Raw genomic sequence first — 10,489 nt, forward strand, 5'->3', positions numbered from 1 at the left:
ATTTGTGTTGAAGATGACTTCACTTTCACCACATGAAAATTCCCCCTCAAGCTAATATTCACCTCCACAATTTTAGTGTCAGTGATTCAAACAGCACACAGTGATACATTGAAGAGCTTTATTAAACAAACTGTAAAAAGGGAATTGCTATTTGCTAGGAAAATCTGCAAAGACTTGACCACACTGCTAAATACGGTAAGCTACGGTGGGTCTCAAGATTTGTCAGTAAACACAAACTTGTGAAAGAAAAGTTCATTTACATGCACGTGATTTAAACTGCTGCCACGGCCACACAAAGCCCCTGCACAGTTGCCTCTGTAAGGCCTAAAATAATAATCTATGTAATGAAATCAAACATTTCAAGATGTTCTGAAGAAGGAAAAAAAACCTTAATACAAAAACAGTTTAGCTCAAGATACACAAGATTTTTTCTTTAGTCAGTTCAAACACAAAAATATAGATATTGAACCTATAACAGAAACATAAATGTTATATACAAAAAATGTACTTCAGCACCTACCTTTTGACACACCTAAAGGGAAAAGCAGATACTCTATAAATCCTCTGAAGCAGCTCACAGAGGATCACAATACAAAAACAGCACGTTTGTACAAAATCTTTCTGTCAAACTAAACAATGAATGCTGATTCATTTGACTTAAGAGCTGACCATTTAAAAAAACAAGCTCCAGTCCAAATCTTGCAGAAATGAAGAATTCTAAAAGCACAATGCACTCATGTCGTGACCAAAACAAGCTTGGTGGGCAACTGGCAGGGACCAAACCCCTGCAGAATCATCATGTCTCACTAATGTTGAGACGGTGTACAGTGTGTGTTGTGCTGTGTGTGTGACTGATGCATAGATCACATTACTTTCTGCCTGATGGAGGCGCAAACTGGAACGGCGAGTGCCCCATCAGGCCCATCATGGGCTGGGGAGGGTTGAACTGCTGGGCCATTAGAGGCTGGGGACCAGATGATGGCGTTTGGTTCTGCCCCACTCCGCCGGCCCCCGACCCAGAACTGGCCCTGGAGCCGCTGTACTGACTGCTGCTGCTGCTGCTGCTGTTGTTGTTATTCTGGTACTGGCTGTATGAGTTGGAGCTGGAGCCATAGCTGCGTCCTCCGTCCCTGCTACTGCGATCTCTGTAAGAGGAGGAGGACGTGGAGGAACGCTCCCCATCCCGGCCGCTTCCACCGCGGTTATCTCTGCTGTCACGGCTGTAGCTGCTGCTGCTGCTGCCACGGCCGTCCTTGGCACCACCGCCCCCACCCACAGAACGCATTCGCCTGTCACACTCGTCCTGGTACATCAGGTTGGGATTGTTAGAATTGGAGCCACCACGGAAACGAGGACGGCCACCTGGAAGTAAAGGAGGAGAGAGGGAGGAAAAATTACCATCAAACTACAAGGCTGGCCCGTCACGCTGGAAACTTTATGGCCAATGGTTATAAAACTCAGAGTGATGAACGTCACCCCATCCATGCTGTGAGAGACGGAGGCTTTTGAGGATGGCGCTTTTAATATCTGATCATGATACTATCACCTGTCAAATGTTCACAACAGGTGTTTTTCTGAGCACTCAACAACTTTCAGAGTCATTTGTCACCTCTGTCTCAGCTTTTTTGGAAACGTGTTGCAGGCATCCAACTCAGTATCAGTTTAAACATTACATAACTTGTCTTTGTATTGTATTGAACTGAATACAAAGTTATTTACAAATCATATGTGTATGTCTGTATATAATTTGTATTTGAACTTTGGTCATAATAGTGGTAGTGGGAGGGCTTAATATTTTGAGATGGTACACTGTAAAAAAAAAAATTTGCAAAATACCTCTCAAACGCAGTCAAGTGTTTTTAATGTTATGTCAGACTGTTTTGTCTCATCTTTCACAACATGCTCATGCTAGAGTCATGAAGACAGACAAATGCTAGGATTCTGACAAACCAGATCATCTCTTTACAAAGTCAAAACGGATTCCCTCACCTCCTCCGCCTCCTCCACGTCCAGTGTCAACCAGCTGCAGCAGTTTGGGATTGATTGCCTGTCGGGCCTCCTCCAGCACCCGGATCAGCTCGCGGGCCTGGCGGAGGTTCCCTGGAGTGAAGAAGGTGTAGGCAGTGCCTTTATTGGTGCTGCGGGCCGTACGACCGATGCGATGGATGTAGTCCTCTGAGGAGTTGGGATAGTCATAGTTGATAACAAACTTGACATCCTCCACATCTTGACATTTGAGGCGGTGGTAGGGTCGGATTATGGGATGTATTACAGGGACGGAAAAGATAAAAACTGAGTCAGAACAAAACCGACACTGGTTGACAAATGAATCAATCAAGCTACACCATTCATGAATTTTAGGTTTTGTGCTTCTGGAACTGGGAACATTCAAACAGACAATACCTGTGAGACACCCATCACTTACCTGACAAATTATCAACTATTTGTACACAATTAAAAAATTAATTTACTTACCATGCCAATTACAAAAAAGAGCTCAATAATTTAGTATAGTAATAATAAAGTATTTGCACACATGCAAATAAGTTAAGTGCAGCCAAAGCTACAGATCTGAATTAAGTGATGAAAAAAGTTAGTGGTTTGCTGAATAATTTGGACAACATTAAGTGAAATTTGTGAAGGGAAAAACAAATTGTCGACACAAACTAAAATTAAATCCCTTAAATTATCCCTAGCAGATGATCCTTGTATAAAAGACAGATTCAGCAGCTAAATGGATTGCATTGCTTATTGATGGCTTAAGTATAAAATCAAATGAGATCAAGTTAAATTCTTTTAAGAAAAAAAATCTGTTCGAAACATATCAGAAGTCTGTTTCTCATTACAATTGACAAAGGGCTCAGAAAACACTGCTGATTAGAGGCAAAAACAAGTCTGGTTTTGGCAGCAAAATGATGAAGGCTGGTGGAGGAAAAAATGGGGAAGGCGTACGGGGTTGAGGTACAGTACTTACCCTGTATCAGAGATTTTTGTGGTGGCTTACAAAGTTACCCCTCTGCCCCCCTTACCCACCACCAGTCCTGGGAGGTCTGCAGGGGTAGGAGGAGAGCGCACAGGACAAAAGCAGTCCCGTCTCCTACCTCGCCACTCCTCCACACCACTCCCAAAGCTGGAAACTGGGCCAGAGATCCAGCTGGACTATGCTGGGATGCGGTCCTAGCCTAGTCTTATCTGTGTCTCTTCATGTCATCCAGCCTTTTTATGACCTGGAGACGTCACTGCTGGGTTTATGCGGTTCCTAGCACAAAGTAACGGGTAGAGAGGCGTTAACTGGATTCTCTCATGTGAACTACTGTATAGGGCTGTCCCCCACTAAGATTTTCTTTCAACTGAATCAGATTTGGCCATTCAATATTCAACAATTTGTTCTTTCTTTCACTTCAGTGCGCCACGCTAAATTCCTTTATTAGCCTACATGAATATGTTTTAGCAGTGCTCTTCATCATCTATAATGTGAAAGCATGAGACCTCCACACCGTCAGAGAAGGTTATAGTGTGCGTCCTCCTAAAGTTCAGTTAAAATATCAGTGAACCTTGAAGCATGTCTCTCTCAGCCGCTGTCCAGTATCACCTGCCCTGCTCTCTCTACACTCCTTCACACCATGAATTCAGGGTTTATTTTGACCAAACCAAGCCACCCTTTATTTTGACCTCCACCTTCTGGTTAAACAAAACCCATCTTGATATTTGAAAGGTCTCACACTGTAGTGATCCTTTCCATAATGTTGTCAGATACTTGTAATAACAATCCGAGCCTGTCGGTGCTCTGGTGAAGTTGCTGACAATGCATCACCTGCACTGTGTATCTATCACTCTTCTCTGCTTCTATCACTGTAAATTTTGTGGTTTGTAGTAAATTTACTACAAAAAAAATGTTAAATTGCAATGCACTGATGCAGCTAAAAAAACACGAGTTGAAGCTTATTTACCAACCACTCATGTTGCCATGAGGATTTTTTTAACTCGTCATTCCAGTGTTCTCCCTTTGCATGTTTGTGAGCTTCTGTTTTATCCTGTTACTGTAATGTACACCGACTGACCAAAACAACTTCTCTACTAGAAGAATCTCAGTCAACTGAGGGGTCTCTGACTGACGATTTGAATCTTAGACTTTCAGGGGGCAGCCCTAGTTAAGTTCAGGGATCATTAGTCCTTGTAAGAACTCTCACATTAATGAGTGACTAAAAATTCAATTCTTATTGTGACGTACCGCAGTGGAAGTGGTAGATTTTCTTTGATTGGTGTGGCTTGTTCTAGTTCACTTCCAATGGCAGTGATACCAATGAGCCCAGCTTTTCAGGGTAGTAACAAGAAACAGACACTAAGGGGAGGCGGTGTGGATGTATTCTGTAAGAGAGATCTGACAGTGGGCTCAGCCAGTGAATATTAGTCCTGACAGTTTGTGCTAGTCCTTATGGTGAGATCTAGCAAGTCGTCAAGAGCTGGTGGGTTATTTATGGATTTGACTAGTGGTCATGTATGTATGTACACAGAAAAAAGTGTTAAAACAACTGGAGTTTGAAAGCAGGACACAGATTTGGGGATAGGGGGCAAAGGGACAAAAAGGACAGGGGTTGGAAATGGCTCAAAGAAAACAAGATAAACAGAGATAAGGACAGCAGGGAGAAGGGTAAGAGAGAAGAAAGATTAATGAAAGAAAGGAGGAAGGAAACATTGAAGAAATGAGCAACAGAGGGAGAGAAGGTCAGAGCAGGAAAAACAGAGGTGGTGTGTGAGGAAGGCAGAGAAAATGAGTCAAAGTGAAAGAAAGGACAGAAAGGGAGGGAAATCGATTATAGAGAGGTGGCTCCTCCAGGCCAGGACTCCTGCCAGCCAGGACCAGACATGACGTCCGCAGAGGGAGAGGCCGGCCGGCAACAGCCAGTGGTGGGGGGTGTCAGGGGCTGGCATCAGGGGGCAGTTCAGAGGGGAGCCTCCAGCATAGCCGTCCATGCCCGGCTTTGGCTGCTTTCCACCCTCACTTCCTGGCAGGTGTCTCTTTCTCTGTCTTCTTGTGACGCACCACTGTTTCTCAGCTTCACAAAACTATCATCGATCAATCTGTATGACAAATTTAGGCTAAAATTTTGCCATTTGTTGTTGGGAATGGAAATGTATCTCCTCAAGGACTGTGCAGGAAAGTTTTCTTAATCCCATCAGAATAAATTCTTTGTTAAAAAAGTCTCTGAGTTAATTTAATCAGCAAATGGTGTGGTGCGTCACTGTGACGATGGCATGGCCGTGGGGAGCCCACCCTCCTCCATACCCCCCTCTTCGCCCTCTCACCTGACAGCCGCCCCCGACACTACGATCAAATTTGGAAGCCCAGCAGCACCCCGCGCTCATGCCCCCCCCCTCACACCTGTCGCCCAGGCAGCCAGTGTCCTGGAAGGGGGGGAGTTTTGTTTGTGGGCTCTGTTCTAGGTTTTCAGTGGAGATGGCTGTGTGGGACTGATTAATCAGGCCGTCTCTCTCCCCAAGTCAGCTTTCGATTTGTCATGCCTAGGTCCGGCTGCAGGCTCCCGAGGGCCTGTGTGCTTCTAGTTGCCGGAGGAGAGACTTGGAAACAACAAACAAAAACAAAATGAAAAGAAAACAAATGAACATAGAATTAGGTTAAAGGTTGATTGCCATCCTGTAAGGGGTTGCTTCACGAGCCTGACCCCTTACATCGTCACACTTTATTCAACATCATTCCTATGTTCAGTGTCTTTCTGTGTTATTCAATAGAGCAAAGTGGCCTAAATCTTCACAGGAAACCCTGCTTCACATATGATATACTCCTTAGATACATATTTTATCTGAGAAGCATCATACACTGCTAATCTGTATGTGTTTGTGGTTGACTTTTGATCCTAAATCCATTGTAGCTGGACATGCAGTGAAGAGTCTGATCATTCTAGAGTGACCAGTGCTGTTGTTATTACGTCATTATACTATTGATACTATCCTACACATCAAATGGTCAAATATCTTGTGTATGGGTGTGTGTGTGTGTGTGTGCTTATACTGAGGACACAATTAGCTTTGCACTTGAGCACACAGGACATACCCAAACCACGCGAAGCCACATCAGTTGCGATAAGGATGGGAGCTTTGCCGCTACGAAACTCTGCAACACGAGACAAAACAATAGATGATTAGGAGCTGAACATCTTCAAAAAAGACAACAACAAAGAAAAGAAAAGCTTATATATGTAACTGTTTTACAAAAGTCACTGTTTTTGTTGTACCTGATAACACCCAGTCTCTCTCTGGCTGGCTCTTGTCACCATGAATACACATCGCTGGCCACCTGTCAATTGACAATCAATATCACTATGAGTTTTTTTTATTTTTTTTTTTTATTATCCACTGAAACTTGGAAATGCAATCCTTGTTCCCACAGACTTCTTGGATGAACATGGCCACGCATGAGATCTTGCATCATAAAAAAGGCATAAAATAACAGACCAAACTGTACAGAACCCTATTAAATCAATTGAGCCAGTTAAGTTGCAAAAAAAGTATTTTGTGGTGTGTGCAGGAGTGTATTCACATCAGATACATGCACTCACCCATCACGTCTCATCCTGCGCGTGAGATCGTCACATCGTTTCTTGGTCTCCACAAATATGATGGTCTTGTTCTCTTTCTCAGCCATAATCTCCTCCATCAGCTGGATCAACCTGAGGACAGAAAACACATATTAATTAACACATACAGAATATTTACATGTATTTTTTTCTTTCAAGTTTTACCAGTATATAATATATGTTGACCTCACAGTTTTTGCTTTAAAAAACAAAGGCCACAACTGTGAATTTAAGCTGCGGAGATGAAATACAGAAACATGTAGAAAGCAAGAGGAATAAAGAAAAGAATGTCAAAAAGAAAAAGCATCCAAACCAATACAAATAAAATAACATGTAATAAACCAAAGCAGGACAAGAAAAATGTGCATCCATAAAGCCTCTTACTTGTGGTCTTTCTCACTTTCCATACAGACGTCAACTATCTGAAGGATGTTGTGATTGGCGCTGAGTTCCAGCGCTCCAACATTGATTTGGACATAGTCTTTCAGGAAGTCCTCTGCCAGCTGGCGAACCTCTTTGGGCCAGGTAGCGCTCCACATCAGGGTCTGTCTGTCAGGCTGGGCGGGGAGAACACCAGATAAAGAAAAACAAGTAATTGCAAACATTGAAATGACTGCTTAATTTAATGAAAACTCTATGCTTTTTTTTTTTTTTTACAAAAACATATATAATTTTATTAGCTTTACCCTGATCTGGTCCACAATCTTGCGAATCTGTGGTTCAAAACCCATGTCCAGCATGCGGTCTGCTTCATCCAGGACTAAATATGTGCAGCGTCGCAGGTTGGTCTTTCCAGCCTCAAGAAAGTCAATCAGACGACCCGGAGTGGCGATGCAGATCTCAACACCTAAGCGAGACACATGTAGTATGTTTGATTCAACTCACATAATAATAATTACAGACTAATCCAAGGTAGATCTGAATGGGAAAACAATTCTTCACCTGACTCGGACAATAAAAACAAATTAATTAATTAGCAATGTGACATGAAAACTAGGGGTGTCATGATTCTTTAAATCCATGATTCAATATGATTTTTAATGTTAAGGTCACGATTCCATTTGATTTTTCTATTTAAACATATTTGTATTTTGCACTGACAGCTATACCATTGTTAAGATTATTGAGTCTTGGTTAGTAAAAATCAGCATGTCATTGGTTTTATGTCCTGACAGCTGTCATTCATATTTTCAATATCAATTTCATATGTTCTTCAAAAAAAACAGCCTTCAGGTTATCAAAGTGTGACAATGGATGCTAATCTCTGTTGCGTCATCTCTTAAGTGTTATTTTCTTTGTCCACATGCCAGATGCCACAGGTTTGGCGGAAGTGCAAAAAAAAAAATACTGGGAGAATCAGCTGATTCTGCCTTTTCATTCCATTCTTGAAAGTGAAAGCTCATTTTGATAGATTTTTTATTTAATTTTGAAAGCACTAATGCAAACAGTAAATATCCCTCACCTCTCTCTAGGTCTCGGATTTGAGGTCCCTTAGGGGCACCACCGTAGACACAAGTGCTTTTGATGCGGGATGACTTTCCATAGTCGTATGCCACCTGCTGGACCTGCTGCGCCAGTTCTCTTGTAGGGGCCAGAACCAAACACTACAGAATACACAAATAATGCCATAAAAATCCACTGCTTGCTGTTTTGGACAATTCAGTGTTGTGTTAAAGTTGCTTTAATATCTTTATTGTAAACTCTGATATCCCAAAGCAGACTAGTCTAGTGTATTCCTGTTCTCCTCACGTACAATGGGTCCATCTCCACGCTCCAAGTAGGGCTGATGATTGATGTGCACAATGGCAGGCAGAAGATACTGAAGACAGAAAAGGGGGACAGGTCAGGGGATTACCTGTATCCTTCATCAGTACGCATTCATCTTTGAAAGTAAAGGGGTAGAGGAGGACATGCGTCTCACCGATAAGGTCTTCCCAGAGCCAGTTTGAGCAATGCCCACCATGTCTCTACCGCTGAGGGCCAGGGGGAAACCCTGTGCCTGAATGGCTGTGGGCTCCTTGAAATTCTGCTGCATCAGGACATCCATTACATATTCTAGATGGAGAGGCAGAAAAAATACTCTGGATATTTCTGAAGTAACATATTTAGTTTTGTATTTGTCATTGTAATGTAGTTCCACAGCTTTGCTTACGGGGATACTGGGCCTGATGGAAGTTGGTGATGGGCTTTGGACAGCCTGAGCCTCGAACAGTGATTTCTTTCTTCCTGCGATACTCCTCAACATCATACTGAAAGGAAAAAACAATAGGAGAGTGTGAAACCAACACAGACTAAACACCAGCCTCATGTATAGGGATACATGTTACTGAAATCTTTTTTGGCCAATATCAGTAACCAATAGTTACATGCCTCTAATTATCGGTACAGATAACAATTTATTTTGCATTTTTGTATTTTAAAAAGATATTCATATAACCTGTAGCTTATGCACCGCTGAGGACAAGAAAGGCAAAGATGTAGTGAGCAAAGATAGATGATTTAATATTCTACAGCTCTGACTGACATCAGTAACTGACATCATGTCAGTGACAACAAAAACAATAAAAACAGCTCTGACTCTTCAAATGTTCATTTATTCTTTATAGCAAAGTACATCAAAAAGCTTTATAAACATAATTTCCTATTAGATATATATCTTGCATCATTGTAATAATACTTTTACTACACTCTACAATCTTTCTTTTCACACCAAAACCGGTTAACGTGAGTATCAGGCAAGACTTTGGTATTTCATTTCTACCTGGCTCATTCGCTGCACTTCTGGATGCTCAGTATAAAAGTTCTTCTCAAATTTAGGAAGTTCATCCAGGTCCCATCTCTTCTTTCGTAAACGGTCCCCGGGGTTTCCAAACTTTCTGCCCGGTGGTGGGCCCCCTCTGCTGGACCCGAACCGAGGGCTGCTACAAAATGACCAGACAAACATATGTAGACACGTGTGTTTCTTGTGACTGTTAATAGCAATAAACTCATCAAAGTTCTTTTCAATGTTAACTACCGTCAGAATAACGGTTAAGGCTAACATTAGCTAGTATGCTAACAAATTTTAGCTGCTTACCCCCTGTCACGGCCACGGTCTCTATCTCTGTCTCCGTACGAACCTCTCATTTTGTGGACACACCTTCTTCTATGAGCGGTGAAGCAGTTATTTTATGTTTCCTTTAATCAATGGGCCCTTGTCTCGGAGAGGTTTCCTAGCTTTTGCTTATCGTCACCGTGTCTCAGGCCTTGCTTGAAATACCGTGGCTATATCCAACGCTCCCTCTATTTCAGCCAGATGCTAACGTTATCTCGGAACGTTGACTGGGTGAAGAAACTGTCACTTCCTTACACGCTTGTGAAAAGTCAAATATCAGTTCAGGTGAATAAGTTCAATCGACAAAATAACAAGTTGCAGCAAGTGGCGCTGTGTTGTTGTTGTTAGCATAGTGCTCAGCCGGCGAACGGAAGCTACTGTCACTGGCTAGCTCCTGAGGAAGCCCCGCCCCCAAAGTATGATTGACGTTCTCATGGTCTAATGGCACATGTCCATAGGATCCGTAATTTCCATTCATTGGCTTAAAATCATTTGGAGCACTTTAGCTTGCAAAACAACCGGCTAACAAACATTTTCCAGGCAAAGGTGCATTTCTAATAGTTTGTAATGAGGTAACTGCTCAGCAAATGTAAATGTGTTACGTTACTCTTGCTATTCTACCACCCAATTTCCAAAAAAGTTGTGACCCTGTGTAAAACATAAATAAAAACAGAATGCAATGATTTGTATAATATTTTTGATATATATTCAATCAAATACAGTACAAAAACAAGATATATAATGTTCAAACATATTTATTGTTATTTATAAATATACACTTATTCTGAATTTGATGGCT

The 10,489-nt window shown here is 42.0% G+C and overlaps 1 protein-coding gene across 1 annotated transcript; it reads right to left on the reverse strand.

Annotated features, from left to right (window-relative positions):
• Nucleotides 1-104: 104 nt before the first annotated feature.
• LOC146309803 (putative ATP-dependent RNA helicase DDX17) lies at nucleotides 105-10,082 on the reverse strand. Its single transcript, XM_084743863.1, has 13 exons — nucleotides 9,673-10,082; nucleotides 9,358-9,517; nucleotides 8,749-8,845; nucleotides 8,518-8,651; nucleotides 8,350-8,415; nucleotides 8,059-8,200; nucleotides 7,283-7,443; nucleotides 6,981-7,153; nucleotides 6,579-6,689; nucleotides 6,255-6,316; nucleotides 6,074-6,133; nucleotides 1,990-2,226; nucleotides 105-1,362 (listed from the first exon to the last, which is right to left on the reverse strand). Exons 1-13 carry the CDS (start codon nucleotides 9,720-9,722, stop codon nucleotides 869-871), a joined length of 1,947 nt encoding a protein of 648 aa, XP_084599989.1. The 5' UTR covers nucleotides 9,723-10,082; the 3' UTR covers nucleotides 105-868.
• Nucleotides 10,083-10,489: the final 407 nt, after the last annotated feature.

Source organism: Lutjanus erythropterus, chromosome 19 (assembly GCF_056507025.1).
Source record: "Lutjanus erythropterus isolate fLutEry1 chromosome 19, fLutEry1.hap2, whole genome shotgun sequence".
NCBI classification, from domain to species: domain Eukaryota; kingdom Metazoa; phylum Chordata; class Actinopteri; order Lutjaniformes; family Lutjanidae; genus Lutjanus; species Lutjanus erythropterus.